Source organism: Bemisia tabaci, chromosome 9 (genome assembly GCF_918797505.1).
Source record: "Bemisia tabaci chromosome 9, PGI_BMITA_v3".
NCBI lineage: Eukaryota > Metazoa > Arthropoda > Insecta > Hemiptera > Aleyrodidae > Bemisia > Bemisia tabaci.
Window position 1 is genome coordinate 19,761,473 of NC_092801.1, and position 27,726 is coordinate 19,789,198.

The 27,726-nt window shown below is 38.9% G+C and overlaps 2 protein-coding genes across 5 annotated transcripts in view; one reads left to right on the forward strand and one right to left on the reverse strand.

Moving 5' to 3' along the window:
• The window catches only part of LOC109034814 (uncharacterized), an 89,376-nt gene extending 72,179 nt beyond the window's left edge, over window positions 1-17,197 (forward strand). For all 3 annotated transcript variants that reach the window (XM_019048175.2, XM_072304680.1, XM_072304681.1), the window contains 4 exons: window positions 5,558-5,745; window positions 13,482-13,838; window positions 15,533-15,807; window positions 16,905-17,197. In XM_019048175.2, coding sequence (XP_018903720.2) covers window positions 5,558-5,745; window positions 13,482-13,838; window positions 15,533-15,807; window positions 16,905-16,981 — 897 coding nt within the window. In that variant the 3' untranslated portion in view covers window positions 16,982-17,197. The remainder of the gene's footprint in view (window positions 1-5,557; window positions 5,746-13,481; window positions 13,839-15,532; window positions 15,808-16,904) is intronic.
• A 284-nt stretch (window positions 17,198-17,481) lies between these two features.
• The window catches only part of LOC109034813 (alkylglycerol monooxygenase), a 69,175-nt gene continuing 58,930 nt past the window's right edge, over window positions 17,482-27,726 (reverse strand). For both annotated transcript variants that reach the window (XM_019048171.2, XM_019048172.2), the window contains exons 6-10: window positions 26,986-27,148; window positions 26,254-26,405; window positions 25,300-25,434; window positions 22,434-22,547; window positions 17,482-19,403 (exon numbers count right to left, since the gene is read on the reverse strand). In XM_019048171.2, coding sequence (XP_018903716.2) covers window positions 19,131-19,403; window positions 22,434-22,547; window positions 25,300-25,434; window positions 26,254-26,405; window positions 26,986-27,148 — 837 coding nt within the window. In that variant the 3' untranslated portion in view covers window positions 17,482-19,130. The remainder of the gene's footprint in view (window positions 19,404-22,433; window positions 22,548-25,299; window positions 25,435-26,253; window positions 26,406-26,985; window positions 27,149-27,726) is intronic.

Genomic DNA, 27,726 nt, shown 5'->3' on the forward strand with positions numbered 1-27,726 from the left:
CGACGGGCTAAATAACTTTTACCGATTTAATCGAAACTTTTCCTTTGATTATACAAAGTCCTCTTGATGGGGTTTCCTTACATTGGTCCTTGAGAGCCCAATGAAAACCTCAAATTGATCAGCCAATTAGAGAGTGGCACAGACATAGCAGTTCTCTTCCTATATTGACACTCAAGCACATCTCTACCATGCCAAGGAATGACGCCGTACATACTTTCAGGCGTTGCCAAATTCCCTTTGATAAAATACGGTTTTCTTGGTAAAATAATGAATATTTTTCTTCTAATTTTTTGGATGATTTTGTTCGCAATTTGGCTGCATAACGTTTGCGCACACTTCTCTTACCGATAACGTTTGCGCACGCTTTTCACGAATATCATTTGCGCACACTTTCTACCGATAACGTTTGCGCACACTGCACTATTTGGCAACGCTTCAATGATGCGTCAGTCGTATCGCTTCGTGATAAGACAATTCAACGGACGGATAATTTATAAACGGACGAGGGGAAATTTTCGTTTAAATAAATTCCAATAAGCAATCAATAAGTAAATGAATAAATAAGTTAATAAGAAGAAAATAGAAAATGAAGAAAGTTAAGAAAATAAGGTATATGGTTACTCACAGATTTTTCGCTGTTACTTCAGCTAAAAATGCTGTCACTGTCTTCACCGGAATCATATTCAGTGCAAGGACGGGTTTTAGGGCTGTTTTTAGGGCAGGTTGCATTTGAAGAGCAAGTTTCATCAGCACCATTTTCAGAAATGGATTCATCAGGCTCGCCTGCATTGAAAGAAGAGTCATTTATAGCCTCCGGGTTATTTTCTTCGTCTGAATCATTTTTGTCGGGGTATTGAACTTCACGAACCATTTCCAGAAACTCCATTTCACTGCAATTTCCACTTTCATTGCAAGAAAATGTCTTATCATGAAGGGATACTATGACCGCCCGGATCAAAACAAACTCCGGTTTTCGGGTGACACGCATAGCATCATTGCAGCGTTGCCAAATAGTGCAGTGTGCGCAAACGTTATCGGTAGAAAGTGTGCGCAAATGATATTCGTGAAAAGTGTGCGCAAACGTTATCAGTAAAAAAAATGTGCGCAAACGTTATGCACCGCGCAATTTTGCCCAAAGTTCCTGAAAATGTCGAGGAAAAATATTCATACCTTTCTTTAAAGATAAAAATTTTAGCGAAGGAAATTTGACAACTCTCGAATGTTCATACGGCGTTCTTCCTTAGCACGGCAGAATGGTTCAAATTACAGAGTCATACCTAGGAATCTGCCTCCTCAAGAGCGTAAACAATGACTGCTACCGTTGTTTACGAGTTCCCAGCGGCTGATAGATCAGTGAAGTTTCAAAAGAGATGTGGGTATGGTGTTCACCGCTTGTAAATAAACCAAAGAATTCAGTTAGCTTTAATGTAATTTCTTTTATCATTATAAATGACACTAAATCATACAGAGTGTGTAAAACCTTAAAGGCAGTAACGAGTTAAAAAACGCTAACTCCGGAAGTTTAACTAATCGCGCCAAATTACGGTGCGGTCGGCATGTAACGCATGCTAGCGAAGCGCCTGCAAGACTGTGGGAATACTTCACGCATTGCAAATTTACTACGCTGCGCCGCGCCGCGCCGCGCCGAGCCGGTGCGCGCTTTCATCGATGAAAAGTCGTAATTTCTCGAAGACTAACACTGTTCATACGGCGTTTTTCCTTAACACGGCAGATCTGTACCTACCAGCGACAAAGAAAAACATTTTGCAAACGCCGCAGTTAATTAGAAAATGTATCAGACGAACTGCACAAATTGTGCAATTTCGTTGAACATTTTCTAATATGCTGAACATGATTTTCCTAGGCTTTTACTTAAGAAAAGTCTATTCAGTTGGCTGTATCTTTTGAGTGCATCAGACTTATCTTATGTAGACGGATAGATTATTAAATAAGAAATCTTCAACACACATCCGATCTTCATTTCGTCACCTCCCGGCCAAAGTCTCACAAGCGTCATGTGACGTTTAAAAAATTTCTGCGCTGTTTTACATTTTAGTACAGAGAAATTTTTCAACGAAGCTGTCCAAAAATTTCACTGAATGGGCCAGTTGCGCTAGTCATAGAATCGTGTTTTGATGATGAATTATTGTGGATTAGCTTAAAATAATAAGATCTGTCAAAACCGCAACTATCTACGTTCAGTATTAACCGAGATATCGGCCTTTGGAAAGTCGGGTTTTCGACATCATCCACCGCGGAAGTGACATCCTTGAATTCTTCCACCTTGCTTTCATCAGTCGGGGTAACACACATTTGCTCTGGTTACTCACCGTGAAACTCGGTTGAAAGCAAGGTGGAAGAAACCAAGGGTGTCACTGCCGCCGTGGAGTACGTCAAAAACCCGACTTTTTTAACAGCGATATCACGGTTAATATTGAACGTAGAAAGTTGCTATTTGGACAGATCTTATTTTTTAGCTGGTCGGGGTACACCTCAAAACATGGTGCACATTCCAGCAGGCGCAATGTAGGCCATTTTCCGCATCGGAGTGAATGCGTAACGGTGTAGTGTTTGAAGTATCTCCAGGATGTCGAAGGCGCTATATGAGGTGCGCGCGGACGAGCCTTCGACTGCCCGCTACAATGGAGATGTTGCGTGTGTGAGGAATTTGCGATTTGACTATTGATTCTTGTGTAAAAGTTCGCGAGAAACACGATGGTGCCATACCTGTTAGGTCTAAAGAGACTTTCAATTAACGATACGATAGCTGATTTTAAAGCCAACCTTTAGCAGTGGGCCGAGGCCGCTGGTCACAGAATCTTGTTTTTATGCTTGATTCGTAGATCAGCCAAAAAATAATAAGATCCGTCCAAACAGGAACTTTCTACATTCAATATTAACCGAGTTATCGTCCTTTGAAAAGTCGGGTTTTTGACGTCATGCACCGCAGTAGTGACACCCTTGGTTTCTTCCACCTTCCTTTCATCAGTCAGGGTAACACACATTTGCTCTAGTTACTCACCGTGAAACTCGGTTGAAAGCATGGTGGAAGAAACCAAGCGTGTCACTACCGCGGTGGATGACGTCAAAAACCCGACTTTTCTAAGGGCGATATCACGGTTAATATTGAACGTAGAAAGTTGCTGTTTGGATAGATCTTATTATTTTTTAGCTGATCTACGAATCAAGCATCAAAACAAGATTCTGTGACCAGCGACCTCGACACACTGCTAAAGGTTGGCTTTAAAATCAGCTATCGTTAATTGAAAGTCTCTTCAGACCAAACAGGTAATTTCGACATCTTCTGGCTAAAGTATCACAGGCGCTATGCGACGTTTAAAAATTTCCGCCACCATTTTATTTTTTTACAGAGAAACTATTTGTCCAACGAAGCTGTCCGAAAATTTCTCTGAATTTCCGTTGTGCTGCCGATTAAATTCAGTGAAATTTTCGAACAGGTTCAACCAACAATTTTTCTGTCAAAAATTAAAGTGGCGGCGGAAATTTTACAACGTCGCATGGCGCTTGTGATACTTCGGCCGGAAGGTGACGATTCGTGCGCACAGGTCGGCGTGAAAATTGGCTCACGCTAACGGTAGAGCTTGTCTGGATGAGGAATTATTGGGTTTTGTCATGGCGTCTGAAAAGCGGTATTTGACGAGATGGCCCAGGGCGTAAAATAATCATATTACCCTTGATAGCTTACGCGCCAGAGAATGCGCCACCGGGCTGTTTCCGAGTTGCACGACGCACAAGGGATCGAGCCGATGAGAGAAAGCGGACAAAATTTGGAAACTTTAAAGGCTCATAACTCCATCCAGAGAAAATTTTGAGGTTTTAAAAGTGGCCTCGTTAGTTTTCTCGTGAAATTTCCTACTAGGAGCACCCCTGAAAATTTAAAAAGGGGCGAATCAAACATCAAAATGGAGATGTTACATGTGTGAAGAATTTGCGATTTGCCTTTTGATTCTTATGTAAAAATTCGCGAGAAACACGATAGTGCCACTGGTTTTCCCTGAAATCAACTCCCAAGCTCCAAAAAAGCCCTCAAAGTTGAGGCAAAATGAAGGGGATATCCCTTGCTACCCTGAGAGTCCACGTCTACATCAAGACAAACTCTCCATGCAAAGATGAGAGGCAAATATATTAGCAGGATTGCCATTTTTTAGTTGTAGATTCCCCAAATAAAGTGGCAGCCCTGTCAATGTATTTGCACCCTATCTTTGGCATGGAGAGTTTGTCTTGATGTAGAGGTGGACTCTCAGGATAGCGTGGGATATCCCCTCCATTTTGCCTTAACTTTGAGAGCTTTTTATGAGCTTGGGAGTTGATTTCAGGGAAAACCAGTGGCACCATCGTGTTTTTCGCGAACTTTTACGTGAGAATCAATAGTCAACTCGCAAATTCCTTACACATGCAACATCTCCATTTGCAGTTTCACTTAAAAATTCCATGTCCGACTTCTCTGATTGACTCGGACCACTGTGCGACGCCGCATTATAGGCTCCCTCGTTAAACTTCAGAGTGCGAAGAACAGGGGATTTTGATCTAAGTAGAGCTGTTGGCGCAATTAACTACCGACCCAGAGGTCTCGGGATCTAATCTCATATTGCGTGACGACATTAAGTGGTTTCATATGTTATTTTCCATGGATATACCATGCTTTTCCTATCCAGAGTCCTTATATAGAGAGAGCTGAGACAACGCGGCTCATGGATGTCACACACGGGAATGAAGATTACACAAATCGGACGCTCTATGTAATCTTTGATCAACCCATTCTCGAATTCCTCTCTCAGTTCCGTCTCTCATTCCATTTTTTCCTTGCCGTACCCCAATTCTCCGGTTCATTCCAATTTGTAATCTTTGCAATTGGTGAAAGTGTAATCCGTATTCCCGTTTGTGACACTGTGAAGGCCTAAAATACGGGAAACAATCCGAGATGGATTCGCGTTGCCTCTACTCTCAGTATAAAGGGACTCACTTCCTATATTGCGTTCAGATATGAACGAACCTGAAAATATCGAAAAAATTTCGCTACATTACTGATTTCTCCTCAAATGGTGTTTACTTATATTTGAATGGTAAAATTTTAAGAGTTTTTATGTTTTATGAAATGCTGAAAATTTCAATATAAATATTCGTTCAGGAGCTAAAAATCGTGTAATAGCGACTCGACTATTGTATGGATTACATTTTGCATTAAGGAACCACTATCTCTGACTCTCCCACAAACGCACATATTTGCATAGGGAAACCAATGGCATGTATGTTGTTTCTAAAATTGGCCAGAAATAGTGGTTCCTTATTGCAAAATGCTATCCGTATGATACACATGTTTACGAAGAATTTTTACTTACAGGAGAAATGAACTATCTTGCCTAAAATTATGATGTGGATAAAAATGTTAATCTAAGGAAGAGTGTGTGACTATTCGCCTGGGCATTTGACAAAATGCCTGATTTTACTATTCGCCTGCGACATATGATCGGTTATAAAGTACCTTACTATGTTTTCCAGTTTTTTTTTTAATTAAAAAAAATTTTACTATTTGCAGGTCGGAGATTTTGACTCGGAGTGTGTCGGAAGCCCCCAATGGAAAGTTCTCCAGTTGCGGAACTTATTGATCGAGCTGGTCAACAGCAAGGGGATCAGCAATTACGACAAAAAATACAGCCACGCTCTCCACCGCTCTTCAGTTGACAGCTCGTCCGATAGCTCGTCCATCGATCTATCGAAAGCCAAGTAGGTTACACTTACTAGCTTTAATGCAATCGATTCTGGTCCTTAGAATTGCCTCGTGCTTTTGAATTTTAAGGTGATTCGATGGACGCCATATTTTGTGTCAGAACGGCATTCGATATATCGCATCAATTGGTTCCATTTTTTCAGCTACTTGTCATTTTTCTCCAATTTTGACATTGCAACTCTGTTGTCAAGAAACTAAAGCACTCTTTTACCAATTTTAACGAAGATTTTCAACGTAATAGAGGCGTGGCTTTTTTAGAGGGAAAATATCGCATTCGAGAGCAGTTTCGATATCAGTATCGAATGCGATGTTTGCTCTCTAAAAAAAACACGCCTTTATTACGTTGAATTTCTTTGTTAAAATTGGTAAGTGAGTGCTTTAGTCTCCTGAGAACAGAATTGCGATCTCAAAATTGGAGAAAAATGACGAGTAGCTGAAAAAATGGGCCCAATTGATGCGATATGTCGCATGCCGTTCTGGCACAAAATATGGCGTCCATCGAATCACCTTGAGGTGATTCCCTGGACACCATATTTTGTTTCAAAACTACATGTGATATATCGCATCGATTGGTTCCATTTTTTTCAGCCAATCGTCATTTTTTCCCGAATTTTGAATAGCAATTCTGTTGTCGGGAGACTAAAGAGTTCACTTACCAATTTTGACAAACAAATTCAACGTAATATTGGCGTGGCCTTTTGGAGTGAAAATATCGCATTCGAGTGCGGTTTCGATGTAAGTATCGAATGCTATATTTTTCCTGAAAAAAACCACGCATTTATTACGTTGAATTTGTTTGTCAAAATTGGTAAGTGAATTCTTTCGTCTCCTGACAACAGAATAGCGATCTCAAAATTCGAGAAAAATGACAATTAGCTGAAAAAAGGGAACTAATCGATGCGATACATCGCATGTCGTTCTGACACAAAATATGGCGTCCATCGAATCACCTTCAGCCATAAAAATTAACGATAGCTCCTATGCATGAATCTAAAACATGTTTCGCTACGGAAAAGTTACAAAAATTAACCAAGATTCGGTCGAAAGAATTCAGTTAGCTTTCATGTAATTTCTTTTATCATTTTAAATGACACTAAATCGTACGGAGTATGTAAAAACTTAATGGCAGTAACGAATTAAAAAACGCTAACTCCGGAAGTTTAACTAATCGCGCCAATTACGGTGCGGTCGGCATGTAACGCATGCTAGCGCCTGCAAGACTGTGGGAATACTTCACGCATTGCACATTTACTACGGTGCGCGCTTTCATCGATGTAAAGTCGTAATTTCTCGGTGCCGGACCTACTGTTGTGCTAAGGAAAAACACCTTATGAACCTTCAGGCGTTGCCACATTCCCTTTTACAAATCACCAATTATCAAAAGAATTTACGCATATTCTTTTCCAATTTCTCAGATAATTTTGTTCGTGATTTGATCTAAAGAGTCTGAACATTTCAATAAGGACAAATATTGATAATTTTCCTCAAAAATGAACATTCCATCGGAGGAAATTTGGCAACTCTCGGATGTTCATACGGCGTTCTTCCTTACCACGGCAGGATGCGGCTTGGTTCCTTTCTGCTTAACACTGTCCAAATTAGCTTAACTTGATCCAACGCATTCATAACAGCATTCATAATCTCAATTCGATTCGTACTCGCAGCTCAATGTAACTGATGCCAGCTCTTCATCCCCGCTAAGTCACGTTCATCCAAATAATTCCACGATAATCCTCCTTGATCTGAAACGCGGAGAATAGCTTTTACTCCTTATACGAAAGTCGCCTGTTCTGCCATGATAAGGAAAAACGTCGTATGAACATTCAAGAGTTGCCAAATATCCCGCGATAAAACATGTATTTTTGACAACATTCATGCGTATTTTTCTTTGAAATTTTCAGGTATTTTAGATTAAATTGCGTAAAATATTGTCTGAAAATTTTCACAATATTCCCGGTAAATTCGGTTTTTATCGAAGGAAATTTGGCAACTTCTGAGGGTGCATACGACGTTCTCCCTTAGCATGGCAGCATTGGTCCGGACTGTTCTAGAACAATCCGGGCGGGAGAGGCTGGCAGACATGAATATAACCGCGTAACATTTTTTAAAGTTTCCTTTTTCAAGTTTTTTTTTTTACTCCTCACTCGGTCTTTTAGGAGAGTAAGAGTGAAATGCAGGGCTGGATTTACCTACTTGCCGCCCATGGGCCGCCTGTATTTTGCCGCCCCCTTCTCATTCGTTTTGAAACATCAATAAGAACCATACAGTGAACGTGCCGGAGGGGGAGGGGATGCACAAGACGCACATCTTTTTGTGAAAGCCCTATATCAACACTAGCAAAAGTTCACGGTACTTTACGCGAAAGTTAAGTACTGTAAACCTATCTCTGTATGGACAAGGCCTTCCATTAATGATAAACAATCGAAAAAGTTTTGGAAGAGCAAACATTATATACGTAATGTGATTTTATAATAATTTCGGCCTCCGCAGCCGCACCGACCACAATTGGTTTGGCGCAATGCATGAAGTATTCCTACAGTCTTGCAGGCGCTGATGCGCTCCACGCCGCCGATCGCGACCGCACTGAGTTTGACGCAATGCGTGAAGTATTCATGCAGTCTTGTAGGCGCTAATATGCGATGTTGCAGGTAGGGGATGCAGCCAACTGAGTAGCTTTAAATTGCAGTGGCGTGGAGTGAATTGTGATACATCGATTGTTATGCCATTTAAACCTATGGTAAAGAATCGATTATAAAGGTGTTTGCTGCGAAAACCCTCGATCTTTTTCTACAGGTTTAAATGGCATAGCAATCGATACATCGCAGTTCACGCCAAGTTGGTCGACTTTCACGCTTATCTTTCTGCTGCGCCTTTCGGAAACGGCCCCACATTGTCAATTTTACAGGGTGTGCAAAACATCGACGGTAAAACTGCAAACATTCGTATCTCGGTTGCGGTGTTTGAAAATCTAAACTCGTATTTTATTTTTTTAAAGCACCAAACGAACATCATGGTTTGAAATTTTCACATAGCATTCTTCACATAATGAAGAAAAATCACCGAAATTCCGCGGCCAACCTCAAATTCTTTCCGGAGGGGGTTTTAAGGGTGGTTTTACGCTCGTTTAGTGTGCATGGTTCCTACCCCTTGAAGGTACGTCACAACTAACCAAACCACATCTAGCTGTTACCAAATTTAATTGGGCAATTTAATTCTTTACATGAAACTGGTTGTGCGGATTTTCGTGCAAATTTCAGTGAAAATGCTCCATGGTACGAAGCAAATTCCTTAAAATTTTCGAAGAAATCCGAAAAAACGTTCTCTCGTAAAAAAATTAATTGCCCAGTTAAACTTGACAATAGTTGATGTGGCTTGGTTCCTCACTGTTAAACTCGATCCAAATATCACGGGAATTAACGGACATGTGGGGGATTCATATCGCACATTCATTGAATTTGAGCATCATTCTCAAAATTACATCGTTCATAAATAAAATATGCTTATTACGATGAAAATTTCAAAAGGAACGTCTTCAAATGAGATGTCATGCCTCAGCATTTGCGAGTGATAGCTCTCAAATTCCCTCGAGACACAAAAGGGGTCTTGAGCCCCTCAGAGGTGTCGCGTCGCAGGACGCGAACTTGTACGGAAGTTTTTTGAGAGCCATTCCCTACCTCCGCCACCAAAGCCCTCAGTCCCTCAGCCCTGCGACACAAAGACACACAGCCATTCTCGCTCGAGACTTTACAACCAGTGTTGCCGCATCACCAACAGGTTTCATCGGTTTTCTCGTAAAATTTTCCATAAATATCACCCCATAAAATTAAAATTGTGACGAGATCAACGTAAAATTTTAAAATTTGTGTCAAAAAACTCAAGTCCGACTTCTTCCAAAGACTCGTTCCACTGTGCGGCGGTAAATACGATTCATAAGTGTCTTTTACCTCTAATGGCGTTTAGCACAGAGTACCTTTATAGGGAAAGTATGGACAACTCGAAAATTTGGAGGTTAAGTTTGATCAGGTCATGTAGCTCTTGGGGCTCAAAAGGGTAGCCAACCTATGAACTCGAATTATCTAATGGCATTAATCTTCACATTTCAACTATTTACACTGATTAAAAATTATGAATTCACGTATAAAACTTTGATTTTACATACATTTTTTCAATTTTAAAGTCTTGATCCTTATTGACGCTTGTTTACAAAGTGCAGTCGGCCACATTGATTAATATTTCAAATGCCTAGGTTGGCAGCAGCACTTTTCTAGTGTTTTTCGTTTTTTACGTCGTCGCCCTTTTGGGCCTTAAGAACTACATTAATCGAGTCACCCATACTCTCCCAATAAAGGTACTCTTGTTTAGCAGCCTTAATTCTTTTTGGCTAGTAAGCAGTTACACTGGGAAAAAAAACACATTGGATCTAGAGTTTAGACTCTTGAAAACATTGACAAGAAAAAGGACTCTTGATTCAAGCAGATTTAAGCTTAGATCAAGAACCATGCCTCTTAATTTGAGCGGATTTCCTTTTGATTTAGGCTTAAATCTGATTTAATCAAGAGTCCTTTTTCTTGCCAATGCTTTCAAGAGTCTGGACTCTAGATCCAATGTGTTTTTTTTCCAGTGAATTATTTTCTCTTGTAATATTTGTCGTAGAATTGGATCTATACAAACTATTATTCCTAGTATATTAACTTAACTAATCAATTTTTGGATGAAATTCGCAACCGAGCACAGAATTGAGGTTCTAAAGCCGCGGATTCAAGGTGCTGAGGGGGTGGCTCAAGTGCCCATTGTGTTTCGGTCCGTGATAAAGAACAACTTATTCCACGAAATTCATCACTGTCGGCCTTATATCCCTCCGACACTTTTTTTCCCCGACGAGAGCCGACTTTTTGAACCCGACGGAACAACCAAGCTGCAGAAAGCCTTCAGCGCTGTAATTTAATTTTATGAGGCAAGCAATAGAAAAGATGTTCTTTCAGTGAACTCAGGGTCGTTTCTGAGAGAGGGGTCATTAACAGCCCTCCGAAGCTAAAAAAAAAATAAATTGAGAATAAGTCCACTTAAAATCGTTAAAGTAATTTCTCCTGTTTGTTTCAATAATGTTTGTAATTTTTCTTACTGCAAATATTTCCCTTCTCTTTATCGTTTTACTCATGTTGTACACCTATGTTTTGCATTTCAAGTTTCTCATCGAATGAATCCACAAAATAAAGATTGAAAATCAAAAAACAAGTAACTCGATTTATAATGTAACACATTTTCTATCACATTTTATTTATTTATTTTCTATAAAAAAATTGTGAACATCATACACCGAAAAAAAAGGACGCTGACTTAACATTCTGGATGTAAAAAAATGTGCAACAACTCACAAAACCCTACGTTAAATGCCACAGCAGTTAATTAATATAGCAATGTCAAGATGTGAAGCTAACCGCCGTGGTGGTTAACTCAGCGTTTTGTGAGTTGTCGCACATTTTTTTACATCCAAAATGTTAAGTCAGCATCCTCTTTTTTCGGTTATAGGACATTTCGTCAACGATTTTTTGTCCGCGCACCTGTTTTTTCCAGTAATTACGTCCACGCGTTTTTTAGGCACGGAGGTTTTCGTCCACGTGCCAGTTGAGACCCAAAGTTAATGGGTCCACATGTAAATACAAACGACAATTGCTCAGAACGCTTTTGGATGAAAATGTTTAATGTCTTTGCTTTTTTTTTTCTTTTTTTTTTTTTTTTTTTTTTTTTTTGGTTGTTGATCCATTAGACAAAATTCACTAAAACTCTCTAAAACTCTTTGGTGCAACAGAACTTAATTATCTTTCAAAAATTCCCACATTGTTATACGTGAACCGGATGAACCTCTTGATTTGCCTCAGCTAAAGGCTCTTAGATTTTTCCTGTGTACGATAAGTATCTTGATTTATTTTTCGAGGAAAGATCTGTACTTTTAAAGGATGCCTGTCATTCTTAATACAATTTCGTATAATACTGTGCAACACCTCTGTTGTGAAATAGTTGCTTCAGGCGCCGCCGCACGGCGGGCGGGCGGTCAGCTCGAAACGCGCGTTGGCGCCTACAAACCTAAGTGGATACTTCAAGCATTGTGCAATACGTGAAGTATCCACTTAGGTTTGTAGGCGCCAATGAGCTTGTCGCGCTGGCAGCACGCCGCTCCGCTCTGTTAGGCTCTAATAATTATACTCGCATAGTCAGCGTTTTTTAACCGATGATTTGAAATGTTTGCACAATCTGCATTGATTATTCTCATTTAAATTGATGAAAAAAAATGTGTATCAATTTATCAAAGGAGAGTAATAATATAATGTGTTTCTTAAATATTGGTGGTTCCGTGTCAAATTTAATGATTTCCAGGGCACTTTAATTTTTTATTTTACATTTTGTGCTTTTACTGTGCTACAGCGAGGTGTACGCGCAACCAAACGCTCAAAATTTGACGCATTTGACTCTAAAAGATCGATGTACGAATGGGTTAAAAGTAAAGATTGCGTGCTTCTTGGTTTTTTTTCCTCTTTTATTCATTTTTGCAGTTTCTTTCGGCACAACTGCGGCTCATTGAGATTAATATCGATACCTACCATCGCTTGGAAAAGGTTTTACAAATATTTGTCACGTTTTAAAAATATAAATGTTTACAAAATGAGGTAATAATTTCGTAAAAAAAATTAAAAAAATAAAAAAGTACTAATACATATGTAAGGTATATTCTACATCGAATATTTTAAGGATAGAAATAAAACCATATATTCACCAATGACAATTGAAAAAGATGAATCAAAAGGAGAAAGTAACATTTAGTTTAGAAAATGAGCAACCATAACAACACCTCCTTCTCTCTCAATTTCATATTGTCAATAAAATTTTACATACTGACTAAAATATAAAGCTTGGAGCAAGTTACAGTTGCTTATTTTACGTGTGGGCGTAAACTACTGGACAAAAAAGGTGCGCGGACAAAAAATCGTTGACAAAATGTTCTGAAACCCTTTTTTCGGTGTAATTTATCGCGATTTCCGCTGATCTCACTTTCCTCCAAACAGGACATCCTCTGAAAGTTTCAAGTAATCATGATCATCTCCCTCAGAATATTCCTCACCTAGTATGGCCAGAGTGTAGAGTATGGCCATTTGTATCTTTTTACCACAGGAAAACTGTGCCGCTTTTTGATTGGTCAACGAATTTTTAGGCCTCATGATGCTCTTACGGCCGTAAATAAACCAGCAAGATGGCGACTCACCGTAACGTTGATAAGAAGCTAAAATTTGAGAAAATTTTCAATTATGCGGCAGTAACAATTTAAACTAGCATATCTACGAATAACACATAAAAAACACATGAAAACACGGTAAAATATCCATTTGCCTTTATCACAGTAGGATGTGAGTGTGAGATGTGCATAATCTCAAACTTGCTTGCTGATAGCGGCCATGTTGTTTGTTTATTTACGGCCGTAAGAACATAGACGCTATTAGTGCAACGTCACAGAAAAGCGATATCTATCGATTTTTTCGCATTGGTAGCATTGAAAGAGGTTATGCCAATGTTATTGTTTGGATCCAATTCGATATAATGGAGAATCCCTATGATGACGTCGCCACTAATAGCGTCTATAGTGTCATCCTATTTTCACGCGACCAATGAGAAACCGGCACAGAAATGTCCATAATCTGTCTATAAAGGTACTCTAGTCAAGTTGGTCCCCTTTTTCCAGGAAGAAGCGTCATGAACCGGAGCCGGAGCGCGAGCACGGGCATCATCACCACCACCATCGCCATCATCATCATCACCATCACAGCCATGTGTGCAAGGAGCGGCGCCGGGCGAAGCAGACGCGGGCCCAGCAGGCGCGGCAGGTCCGAGCCAGCTCCGTGGTCAAGGTCCGCCGCTGGTCCGAGGAGCTCCCGCCGGAGCCGCCCCAGCTCGTCCTCGAGAGGGCGCCCTCCCCCGAGACCCCCCGCCCCGGAGCCGGGGCGCCCACCATCCAGGGGGAGTTCACCATCGAGCGGCAGCCCCCCGACCTCGAGGCCCTCGACCTGGCGCAAGGCGACGCCCTCCAGCCGCAACACCCGTGAGTATACCCTGCACAGTTGGAAACAGCATAGAGTTCCTTTATACTGAGAGTCAAGACAATGTGAATCCATTTCTGATTGGCTCCCGTATTTTAGGCCTTCACAGTGTCACAAACGGGAATAAAGATTACATTTTCCCCCATTGCAAAGATTATAATCTGGAATGGACCAGGGAATCACGGGTTCGGCAAGGAACAAACGGAATGAGAGAAGGAACGGAGAAAGGAATTCGAGAATGGGCCGATCAAAGATTACGAAAAACGTTCAATTTGTGTAATCTTTATTCCCGTTTGTGACTCCATGAGGGGGTGTTGTCTTGACTCTCAGTATAAAGGGACTCTAGCATAGAGTACCTAGAGTCGTAATGTAAGTGGGAGAGCTGGCGTCATGTTCTGCAGCTTGATTGTTGAAATGTTGTGTTTATCAACCGGTTAAGACAGAAGAATGTAGCCGTGTGATTGTTCGGTTTCGTGAATCATCCTCTTTGTCGTGCCTTTAAAGGATTTAATCATCGAGAAGCTAAAGGCATCCCTCGAGCTGCCGACACTTAGTCGTCAAATTCTGGAGAAATACACCCTTTATCGGGACGGTAAGAGGATAATTCATAAAACCGACCAATCACATGACTACATTTTTCTTACTCTTGTCTTAACCGGTCGACAAACACAAAATTTCAACAATCAGGCTGCAGGTCGATGAGTCCCGAGCCCGGTGTGTGGGGTCACCTTTACAATACATAATACATATTCGATCCCAAATGGCGGTGTGGAATATGGCCGGGTCCCCGTGTATCGCAAACAATCGATTATGTATCGACAAAGGGACCCGGCGCCGCACAGGAATCTCGGAATTCTGGGCCTGGAAAATGCTTAAAAGTGGCGCCAGCACCCCCACTTGCATTACGACTCTAGGTGCTCTATGGGAAACAGAGACAAAGTACCTTTATAGGGAGAGTACGCAGGTAGCACAAAATATTTTGAAAATATATGAAGTCAGACTAAATAAATCAGACTAGGGTTGAAATACGTTTGAATTCCGTCCATAAGTAAGACATCTCGTCGATTGGCGGAAAATCTCGCCAGTGACTTGAAATGGCGAGTAAACAGTGTAGCCTTGCGGAGCTGCGCAGCGCTGTGAACGCGAGAAAAATTAAAGCGCCTTCAATTTTTGATGATGCAACACAGGCATCTTCTGAGCACGAATATTTGTATCATGAAGGCGCTTTGATGTATGTCGCAATCGGAGCTGTACGCGATTTTTCCAAGTTACGGCAGACGATAACTTAGGGAATCTTACTTCGGCCCTATTCTGCCTGATTAAACAGATATTAATCATTTTCTGTCTTTTAATTTTGGATGAAAGAGTCCTTTATTTAAGATTCGTTGCATCAGAGTTTTTAAAAGATGATCGGGTCCTGCAGTTATTAAAAATATAAAAACAAACAAATTTCAATTTGAAATATGAAAACTTCACTTTTAAGAGCATCATTTTCTTAAGTTTAGCTGAGCATAAATCCAATAACAAATAAAGAAAAGACTTTTTGGGAAAAACTACTTTTGAAGTATATAATCTATGGTAAAAAAAAATTCAGCTTTTTTCTAGTTTGTTCCACTAAAAGCCCTCATTTTCCCCTCGTTGGCTGGACTATTATAAAATTACTGTGATTTCCAACTCCTTAATTCATGCGTTTCAGGTTATACATAGAGGTGGAGATCGAGGGTAAGGAGCGCGACGCGGAGGCGGTGGAGGAGCCGGAGATCGTGATCCTGCCGGAGCGTCGTAGGCGGCGGCGGAGGCGGAGAAGGAGGCGGAGGGTGGAACGAGAGAGGGGCCCGAGCAAGATCGATCCCGAGGACCTACCGAAACGCGCCCGCTGGACCATCATCATCACCGCCGGTCTTCTCCTCATGACCTGCATGCTCCTCGTCGGCATCACCCTCAGGATGGCCCCTATCATCGATCAAATCGGTAGGGACAACACCTATACTAAGCTAATTCTGTTATAACTCCTAGATGCAACTATTCGAGCTCTACGGATGTCCGTGTTGCATATACACGGGAGTGAAGGCGTTTTGACTTTCCGGGCATCCAACGCTCCACCAGTTCGCCCGCGGCGCGCGGCAATGAGAGGAGACGGCGGACGGCGGGCAATACCATAGAATAAACAGACTACGTCAACAGAAGCGAAAGCTCCGTAAGAACCAATGTTAACATTTTTCTCCTCTGAGTCGGTCCTTATTGAAACCAATTTCGAGGTTACCTACAAATATAAAAGTGGAAAAAATCATTAAATTTTAAGAGAATTTACAGTACTTCTTCGGTATAACGATAAATAATAAAAGAAAACTCTTTCAATTCCCTAAAACTTATGTATCCGTTATTATTCGACCTCTCCAAAACGTCGACCTACCGCAAACGTAAACAGCCGTACTTATTGAAACAGCCTCCTTTCGTTATGCTTCGTTGACATGAAAATGGCGGTGGCTTTCGCTTCTGTTGACGTTAGTCTCTTTATTCTATGGCAATACTGCGCACTGTGAGGATCCCAAAAGACAATAAAGTGCCTTCAATTCTTCGTTTTTTCTATGAAAACATCTCTTCGGCAAAAATTGTTGAACTCCGAATCGTGCTCAGCACATCGAGATATCAAAACTAAAACTTTTTTTTTCCATTTCTTATAGAGAGGAGTTTTCGTTCCAAAATGCTGATTTAAATACAATTCATAAGCATTTATTTATTTTTTACCAAGAAAGTCAGAGTTATTGCAAAAATTATTGTTATTGTTTTTTAAATTTTCAACATCCTGGTCTCCCTGTCCCAAATGCAAAATGTGCTAAATTAATCGAACGGGTAATTTGAAGAAAGGCGTGACCACCACATAACTTGATAACAAGATACTAAAACTTGGCCGCATTTCTCCATATATTTTCTTAGTATTTTGGGGGGAAGAAAATCCATGTAGACGCTAAGACATTGATATTTGATCGCACGTTCAAAAACTATCTGAAAAGTAAAGTCTAAGGATCAGTTGTTATTTCATATATTTTCTTAATTCTCTGTTTCAGTGTTGACTCAAAATGAAGAACTGCTGAATTCTATAACCAGGCAAGATTCATCCCCTCCAAACAAAACTAGTTCATGATACTTTGGTTCAACTGAGGACAATCCTCTACAAGTTTTGATGCTTGTTTCTTACACAGGTAAGGAACTTTAACAAAAATAAAAATTGGATCGTCATTTTTAAATCACTGATATATTTTAAAAGGCGAATGCATCATGGAAAATAAATCTAATTTAATTAAAATACATCAAATCACTTTAATTTGTTTGTTATTTCAGACTTTTAAGTTAAAAAATAGAGGCTCTCCTTCACCAGCAGACTCCACAATAAACTCTCAGACCTCAACTGCCGTCTTTTAAATTTTTTAAACTAAAACTGAGCTATAGTTCTCCTCAGAATTTACGGTCGCTAATTATTTTTAATCAGCATTTAATTTTTTCCAACGAATTAAATTCCAGGCGCAAATAACTTATCAAGAGTTTTCAAAAATGGCGTCAAAAAGTAGTTTCACTTTTTGGCTATACTTGATATGCCCGTTCAGTTGAAGGAAGAAAACAGCGAATGGAGTAATAACACAAATATAAATGGAGTCAATATTTTTTTATTCATATGTATATAGCATAAAAAATAAATAAATAATACGATATGTATATTGATAAAACATCTCTTGAACTTACACCTAATTAGTATTAAGGCTCAGGCACATCATGTGATTTACAAAAGTAAAACACTTATATTAAAAACAACTTAAAAAGTAAAAACAACATATGCTTGAATGATTAAATATATCGGATGGAATGTGTTACTCATTGTCAATTCATTGGAAAGTACCAAAGAAATTTGCATTGGGAAAGCTTCTATCAAACGCTATTTAATCATCTTCAAATCTTAAATAAAGCAAAAATAAACCGGTAAAAACTATTTTACCGGTCAACATACCGGTCAAAATTGGGTGTGTGCTTGTTATTATGTTACAAAAAGCACACCCAAAATGGCTATCTTTGTGTGGTATTTTATAACATACAACCAAAGCTTTTTTCAAAATTATTTACAATTTTTGGTGCTCAGCCTACATATTTAATTTTAGAAAATTATTCGAAAAATTCAATGCAGACTCGACGTATCGTTTCCCTGCTTGTGTTAATTTTAAAGTTTATCATGATTATAATCGAGCGTATTCTCATTAATTATAGTCATAAATCATTTTATAATCACTATCCCTCCACAAATTTCAATGAGGAAAAGAGAGAGGAAAATTTTTACAAGAGTTGAGCATTTAACTGATAAAAACTATTTTAAATTCTAAAGTAACAATTTTGAATTTCAGTCAACTTATTTATAAATGGCCTCACAACATAAATATTTATATTTCAGCTTTGTTTTGGTGCGCCCGCAAAAGCTTTCTTCTTTAAAATATATTAATGTTTGTACTACATCTAAAATAAACGAGAGGATGTAATGTATCCAGTGGCGAGGTAAGAATGATCTACTATCGATATTACTCCATTTGAAGCTATGGTAAAGGATCGATTATTCAGGTATTCGTTGCGAACACCCTATCTATCGATCCTTTTCCATAGGTTTAAATGACAAATCAATCGATGTATCGCAATGCATGCGACGCCACTGATGTAATCTCGTTCTGCCATTCTTCTTTGGTGTTTCTCGGAAATTCCCATGAAAGTCACAGCTTATTCTGTTTGTAGATGGGTGTCTAATCAAACGGACCTCTTGAACAAATATCATTTAGGAAGTCTTTGCACAAATATGACACGTAAGTTAGGCAAAAATTTAAAAAAATATTGCTTCGCGCAAAGGCTCTGAAAAGATCAGGATATCGCATTCATCGTCGTTCCTTAATCAGTTCCTTTCCTAAGGAAGTCTCATATGGATCACATTTTGCAACAAGGAATCACTATCTCTGGCTCTTCTGTAAAAGCACATTCCTGCATGAGGAAACCAATTGCATATGTGTTGTTTCTAAAATGAGCCAAAAATATACTGGTTTCTTGTTGCATAATGTGGTTCATATTATATTGTGATCAACGGAAGTTTAAGGAGCGTTTCAGTATAGCATTAAACAAGAAGAAAACAATGAGAGATTTAGAGGAGATAACTAGTGCCGCTTTGTTCTACTACAGACATTGTCTAGTCGCCCATAGTCATCGGACAAAGGAAATTTTGTTTCAATTCCTCGAACGTCCTTGAAAAAAATTCAGTTGTGGAGAAATTATTTGGCCTTGACTCTGATCTGCAGGACTTTGAGGCATTGGAGAATCCAGAAGCAGGCGGAGAAGATGAAGAAATACTGGTAGTGCCAGAGTTGGAGGAACACGGGATTGGTGAGGGCGGCGCCGAAGTGCTGGACGTAGAAGAGGAACAGGACGCAACGAAGGAGCTCGAAAATCCCTGCATAGGAGTGGTTCTCGAACAGGAGACCAATCGACGTAAGGGACAGAAGGATGTAGCTGATCATCAGAAGCACCACTACTGGGTTCATTGCCTGAAAAAATACCATTTCACAATCAACACTCGTTCCAACCACACAGAGAGAAATTTCAACACAGAAGTTTGGTTAATATAGGAAGTAAAACACGAAAGGGGGTTCTCAGAGGCGGATCCAGCAATTTGGCAACACCGGATTTCCTCCATTTAAACCTATGCAAAATAATCGATTCTTGTCGGAGTATCTGACCTCCCCAAGAATCGATACATTTCCATAGATTTAAATAGAGAAAATACAATGTTGCCAATTTGCTGTATCCGTCGGTGGTTAAACGAGTGGTGAATACCAACATCGCGTCGCAATCGGAGGAATGCATTTTCTCAGTCTCTCCACTATTTTCTGCGCTAAATTCACCGTAAACTGTACCAAAAGCAACACAACATTTGTGTAAGTTTGTGTTTCACTTCCTTTATTAACCAAAAGTAACACAATAACGTAAATATTTTTATCAAAGTCGGTAAGGCGGAGGGAGAAAACAATAAAATTATCAATTCTCAAGTGCTTACCGATCGCTGCAGACGGATTGTTGAAATTTTTCGCGAGGCGATAGACAAAAGAGACATCGGGAGGATCATGTTGGTTGAGATGGGAGGTTCCTATAGACTAAGGGAGAAAATGATGGACTACGGTCTCTCGTGGGTTGCGGTTAGTTTGTCTAATACCTGCGTCCTTTGTCCATTGCGACCGCCCACCTCCACAAATAGGATCCCCCATATCCTTTTTGTCATCTTTAAAATTACTCGAAATTATCAAAAATTACCAATTATGGGAATCCCCGGGGATTTTATTATTCTTTTTTTTAATTTTATACTTTGCGTCCTGTAATTTTTCTAACTACTTTCATACTGATCATGTTCAGATCACCATGAAAAGTTAATGGACTCACAAAAAATTCCCCATGATCTGTATCTACCAAATTAATGGGTAAGTCTACGCGTTTTACTCTCATTTTCAGTATGTTTACAATTGATGAAGATTGATAGCCTCCACAATTTTAATACATTTCCGAAAATTTTGCAGATATTTTTAGTGATTGTAACGCGTTACATGAAAAGAATCGGTCAAATTATCTGCCGCAAAGTGGAAGCATCAAAAGCCGGTAAAATTACCAGAAATACTTGACAGCAATCAGTGGACTCAATTCATTTCCAAAAATATCACTGTAATCCAAGAATTTGACCATGCTCTCGACATTTCACCGATATTTTTTGTTTCTTTTTTCTATCGAGCGCGTTAAAATTTAAACTGATTTAATCTCTGGCGTTTGATTTGTGTGTTCACTACCAGGTTATCACACATAATTCAGTCCAGCGGTTGATTTGATGGCAATTCATAATGGCATGCTCAAAGTAAACCATTTGTTATACTACCCTGTAATTAATCTCTGATGAACGTATTCTAGTTTTGGATTCATTTTTTTTACTTATTTCTATAATAAAGCACGATAAAAATTAATATCGTAGCAACATCAGGTTATACATTTTTAGTGCGTAATAATAAAATAGTCCGACTGCCATCTAGTATTAAGATAATTATGAGTCATCTTGTGAACACCAGAGAAGCTCAATTCCAAATTATTTCATTTACTAATTTCGTGAAATTAATAAAGTTGGTCATAGAAGCATTTTTGCGGTTTGCCACCAGCTAGCTCATACAAGAAACTTTTTTAAGTCATCCTCTCTCTCTCTTGCGTAAAAAATAGGGGAATAGTGAATGTTTTTTTAACATGAAATTAAAAACAAAATGTATTGTAAAACCATTCTGTTTATACCGAAAGAGCATGAAGATTGTGAGGATTTTAATTTATTATTTGTTAGATTTGAAGTTTTTACACTCATTCATTACATTATTTCAAAAGCATATAAATCAATTTTGTTACTTTTACGAGTGAAAAATTGAAAAAAAAAAAATGAAAGATCGATTGTAACTATCTCTATATTAACTTTATATACTATGAGTGTCTATCTTAATTTCGATCGATTTTCATTACCTCGAAATATTTTTCCAGAGGGATTACTTTAACGACGGTAAAACATTTCACCTCGAGATATTTTCCGACGTGCAGCAATATCTTTGTCTCGGTGGCGAGGCGTGAGTGATCGATGATCGATATTTCCACATTTGAAGCTGTGGTAAAGAATCGATTATTAAGGTAATCCTTGCGAACACCTTTTTTATCGATCCTTTTCCACAGGTTTAAATGGTAGATCAATCGATAGATTGCAAAGTACACCACGCCACTGCTTTGTCTTTAATATTGGCTATTTATAGGTACATACTCTAAACTGAAATTCTAATGCCTTTCTTTTGTTTTAAATCATTTACTTTCTTAAAATCTTCCATTAACTGCAGTCTCTCTGCGAGAGCTCACGAGTGACGGTTTCCGTTTAGTTTTATTTTCAGATAGTTATTACTTTCCTGAACAGATTAACAGGACAATGTTACTCAAGCTCTAAGTGTTTGTTACATTTTTATTGTTCAAAAATAATTTTAATCATTGTTGAAGACTTGTTTCTCTTATCTCTTTTCTCTCTTCTAAGTCACCGTGTAACTGTTTTAAGCCTATTTTTTTAGTATTTTAATAAATGGAATTGATTTACTAAAAGATCGGGTCATATTTTGATTGCAATAAGATAGAATCCACCCGTGTCACCAATGTTAATGGTCAAAGTAAACAATCTGTATACCTCAATTAGTTGACACGATGCAGATTTATCCGACATTTTTTCTGAGAAAAAGTATAGTGAGCAATATTTCTCGGGATTTTTACTGATATATCTTTATCTTGCATAGAATTTTCAACAAGAGTTCCAATTGGTACCGTTCATCATTTTTTATGCACATACCTGCATGCATATGAAACAAAATCGAAGATTTTCAAACGTCCTAATTTATATGCGATTTTTATTTACTTTTACCATCAATATTATGGTGAATTCCTCAAATTACCTTTCAACCTTGGCTGTTAAGAAGTCTACTTCTAACAAGCTAGTAATGTAAGAAAAAAAGTGTATTTTCGTTACTTACCATATACCTCAATGTCAGTTCTTGGAACCCGATGACAACTACAATAAAGTGAGACAACAGATACAGATTGCACCAAAATGGCAGTTTAACATCAAACTTTTCTCTATGTTGAACCTGTTTGAACATAAAAAGAAAACTGGTTATCAATTTTATGCAATCAGTGCATTCGATTGATGTATATCTTTGGCACTAATATTAAGAAAGATAAGCCCCTTCCCAAGAGGAAAAAACCCTTGTCGCACCGAGGATATTATGTAGTATACATTTGAAGATGAAGGCGCAATGTCAGCTCTGCTTTGAACAATACTTTTTCTCCCTCCGCAACACGCAAAAAATAATGGGCAAATTAGATACACCTTCAATTCGGCGTTTTATCGTCACAGAAAAAAGGATTGGAATGGATTGCTCGTTTAATTAGCTCTTTTCCGTTTTCTTACTGAATTAGAGGGCTACACCCCCTGACTGTTATGCGGTCTAACCCCTGAAGAGCCTCGGGCACCAAACTTTATGCATTACATGTCCCTTTTATGATTTTACGTAGTAGAATATTATGGTAATTGGGCGTATTTCTGTTAAACGGAACTAAGCGCCAATTTGAGTTCTTTTTGAGGATTCTAGAATCCCGGATAGCGAGTTCTGTCAAACGGAATTAAGCGCCGTGGAAAAGCATTACGATTATAGGACAGAACGAGCATCGCGTTCCGCAACTCCCGCCAATTCAAGTCCCCCTCTCCCTTCCTCCCCAGGATGCGCTTAGCTCCGTTTAATAGAAATACGTCCAATTATGTGTGTTGTATTCTGTTTCTGCGATACGCTTATTTTCCTACCTCTGCGTTAAAGTCTCCAAGGAAAATGAATAGGTTTATCGGCCAGAACGTCCCGGGCAGTCATTGAAAATGAGATTATGGGGTGAATAGGACTCAGACTATAGATTTTTTGGTGGAATCAGATTAAGGCTGATTGAATGCTCATCTCGTTTCTCTCTCTCTGACATATTTCCTTTAACCCCGTTCGCCCCAATCCCTAACGTAGTTCCGAAATTCTTGTTTCACAGGGATTTAGATTTTTGTGATTATTAAAAGAGATTGTGGCGGGGAGGGGGGCTGATCATTTTGATACACCCCCGCGCGTCGCTTTTCGTGTCTTGGGCGTTAGTGGCGTGGCATGCTTTGCGATGTATCGATTGATCTGCCATTTAAACCTGTGGGAAAGGATCGATAAACAGGGTTTTCGCAACGAACGCCTTAATAATCGATTCTTTACCATAGCTTCAAATGGGAAAATATCGAAAATCGATCATTTATGCCTCGCCACTGGGCGTTATATTAGGCGTTACGCGTTCCTGCTTACAAAGTAAGATTTGTCAAAACTTTCGTATAGTGTACCTTTGTATCCCGAATTCCTTGAAATGTTTTGATTACTTTTTTACTCGACGCAGGCCATTTTGGAACTAACAAGTTCCACCCTCAGGTCCTACCACTGAGTTCACTAATCGGAAACGCGTCAAAATAATTGAAATTACAAAAATAAACATAAAAATCGGTAAAAATGGACTTGAAAATTCATTTATCCCGTACGACGTGCCGGTGGAGTCGGTTTTAATTTTTTTGACGCATTTGCAATTGGTGATCCTAGTAGTAGGACCTGAAGATAGAACTAGTTAGTTCCAAAGTAGCCATTGTCGAGCAGAGACTCAATCAAAACATTTCATGGGGATCAGTAAACTATACGAAAGTTAAAGATGCCCGATAAAGAAAAACTTCTCAAATTATATTTGTCAAAACGCCAAATTCTATTAACGTACTTCATGGTATCATATAATTTGATAGAATGTTCTTCAAAGGTTGATGCAACAAACCAGTTTTCCTCTAGATTATTCCTCTGAGCATTTCTCACTCTCCCCCCTGTTTTCTTACACAACACTGTAAGATTTTATCAAGAGAGAGGAAAAGAACAGTATCGTTAATAGAATTTTACATGAATCAATGAACTCATAGCCTGTTAAAACACAAATAGTAACAATGTTCTTCCCGCAGGATTAGAGATCAGATAGGTTAAAAAAACATCATTTACATCGTAATGAGCTTTTGGCCCGATTAGCCGGTTGTTACGTAAATGCCTTAAATCTAGCTGTTCGAGTTAGGAAAACAAAGAAGTATTTCACCGGCTGGTTATCACTCAGAAATTCCGAGAGGAAAATAAATGTTTTATATTAGGTAATATTTTTCTAGATGAATCCAGACGCCACTCAAAAACAGCTCGATAAAACTTTTAATATTCATTCTTGTAAATAATTTTACTCCATCGATATGTTCCAGAACATCTCTGAATTTGCGCCAAATTTTGCACCATTGCATTAACTTTTGCACATCCGATAGAAAATTCCGTTTTAATCCCTTAAGAATTACTTGTATGAACAAGGAAAACAGGGCACTTTAAACATCTCTTTTCTCAAGTAATTTGTCACGCGGGGTTGATTTATGCATGTTCATACTATAAAACTTGATTCACGTGACATTCTGAAGGAAAATCGCACAACTCGGATCAAATGCGTCAATGGGTCTACTGCACACAAGAAAAACGTATGAATGAATAGACTGGTGGTGTGTCGTGCTTTGCGATATATGTCGATCGATTTGCCTTTACAAACTCTTTAATTGGGAAAGTATCGATAGTCAATAATTCAAGCTTCACCAATGAGAGAGAGGCGCAAGGAAAGCTTGCGATTTTTGCGGGATTTTACCTCTGAATGGCCTGTTTATTCATAACTGTTCCGCACTTGTGCGAAGAAGATGCACTGGGCCTTTAATATGCCCCTCCTTCCGAAGTATTGCTTTTTAATTACTGCGAAAGGGAAGAAACTTACATCAAGCTTTTTGGAATCCTCTCCCGTCCAGGGAGAACCCGGGTACCAACTTGGACCCTTGATCACTGCGGATAGTTTGTTCTTCCAGCCGTCCATGCTTTTCACTTTGTAGTAAACATTTTTATTATAAAATATCTGTAACAAAAAATGAGAGTATGAGGAAAATTTTCAAGGTATTCAAAACCAATAAGAAATAACTGGGTCATGGGATTATGCATAATTTTCAGCAATTTTAGATAATTTTCCGAGAAAGATTGTATATATGTATTACTTGTTTCGTTTGTGACCAACTTACGGACTCAAAATGAAAATCCTCAAATTATGAACGTAATGAGGGAGCACTATAACAATGCAGCCTAGTATTATACTATGTACTCCATTAAATTCTCTTTGCGAAGATGAAGTATAAGAATAAAAGAAGGAGAAGAAACAGAAGAAGAAGAAGAAGAAGAATAGAAGAAGAAGAAGAAGAAGAAGAAGAAGAAGAAGAGAAAAAAGGAAAAAACCCCTAAATACATTCGTAAGGGTCCCAAGATTTTAGACTAAAAATCACGATTAATTTGTTGATACTTTCAGTCCTTAACAAGGAAAGTTAATCATGCAAATGTTACTAACGTTATCTCTTAGCATGGAGAAACAATAGTAACCTGCATGATTTACTGCTCCTCCACGATAGCCTTAAATTTGAGATTTTTTTGTGAGTTCGTGGGTTGACATTCGATATGACCTCCTTTAGATGCGACCGAGTGCACAATCACATTCGCATTGAAAAAGAGGGCCAAATTAAAACTTTCTGACAGGTGCAGAAACTTCAATCGAAAAAATGAATATGCGGATATTTCCACGGAAACGTTAACATCGTAAATATTTTTACGATTAAGGATTTACGGATTTTTCCTTCATAAGAGAGAAAGATTCTTCATAAAAAGCACTTATAAACAACGTGAATCATACCTGGAGATCAACAGGATTAAAAGATGGCCTATTTAATACCAATCCATAAATGATTTCTTGATTTTCCTTGGCCTCTGCGAAAGTTCCGAAAATTCGATCCCAAATTATCAGCACTCCTCCATAATTTTTGTCCAAGCAATTTATATTGCTCCCTGTAATGATACCCGATTTAAGTCAGAATTAGATTGACAATAGTATATACCTACTCATCTGAAGGAAATGCGTTTTAAAAAAACCTTTATAGAAAATATTCCGCTCATAAGAGATCTACTTAATCGTACTTAAAAAGTTCGTCCGACCTAATGTGTAAACCCTCTTTTTACATACTTGCTGGCGCTCTTATTCTATTTTCCAAAGCTCGATGTGTTCTCCGCTTTGAGGATTATTTTGGAGCTAAACGAATCAGCGTTCCATTACAATTAAAAAAGTAATCGGAAAATAAGATTGACATTTGACCAGGCAGCTGGTTTGGTATGGACACGTGCGGAGAATGGCAGATAGTAGGTTGCCCAGGAAGGTATTTAACTGGGTTCCTCCCGGAAGAAGGCGGCGTGGACGTCCAGTAAAAGGTTGGCGGGAAGGAGTGGAGGGGGAGATCAGACGGTGTAATCTGCCCGATGATTTGTGGGAGGATCGATCCCGATGGCGATTTGGAGTCGCAGAGCGCTCTAGTGCGCTGAGGTAGAGACTATATATATATATACATTTGAGAAAAAGGAAAAAAATACGCACCATGGTGGAATCTATGGTGTTTCGGTGTGTTGAAGATGAACTCCAAAGGTCCTAGGTTAGCTATAGTTTCCGTGTGGATCCAGAATTGGTACAGGAGACTGAATTGGAGATGCGCCAAAAAGTGAGACGGCGGTATGAAGAAAGCCAAAGGTAGGTAAAATAGCTGTTAGAACAAATTAATACCACAAAATATTAGCAACAGGCTGAATAAATTTAAAAGAGGAGGCTCCTGGGTTACGCAAAAGAGCAAGTAAGTGGATTTTGATTCGAGCCACGGCCCACACACTGAAAAAAATTCTCGGCGTTTTTACCACGGTCTGTTGGTACCTTTACCATCTCACTTTTTTTACCGATTATTGGTAATTTTACCAAGACAGACTGGTAAGCTTACCTAAAAACCGGTATTTTTACTGTTTTTTCTTTCAGGTAAGAATGTCACTTTCATTGGTAATCAATTCCCGGTAACTTTGCCATTTTATCTCGGTAATTTTACCACAGTCGGTGAAAAATATTGGCGTTTGTACCAAGGTCCAGTAAAATTACCGAGAAAGTTCAATAATTTTACCGAGATTTCTTGGTAAAATTACCAATTCCATAAATGATAATTTTACGAAGAAAAAACTGGGATCAAATAGAACCCTGAATTCTTGGTAATTTTACCCTTTTCTTAGTAAATACAACGAGATTTTTTATTTCAGTGCAAGGGTCCATGTGCGCCTCGGCGCTAATCTCAAAATGAAC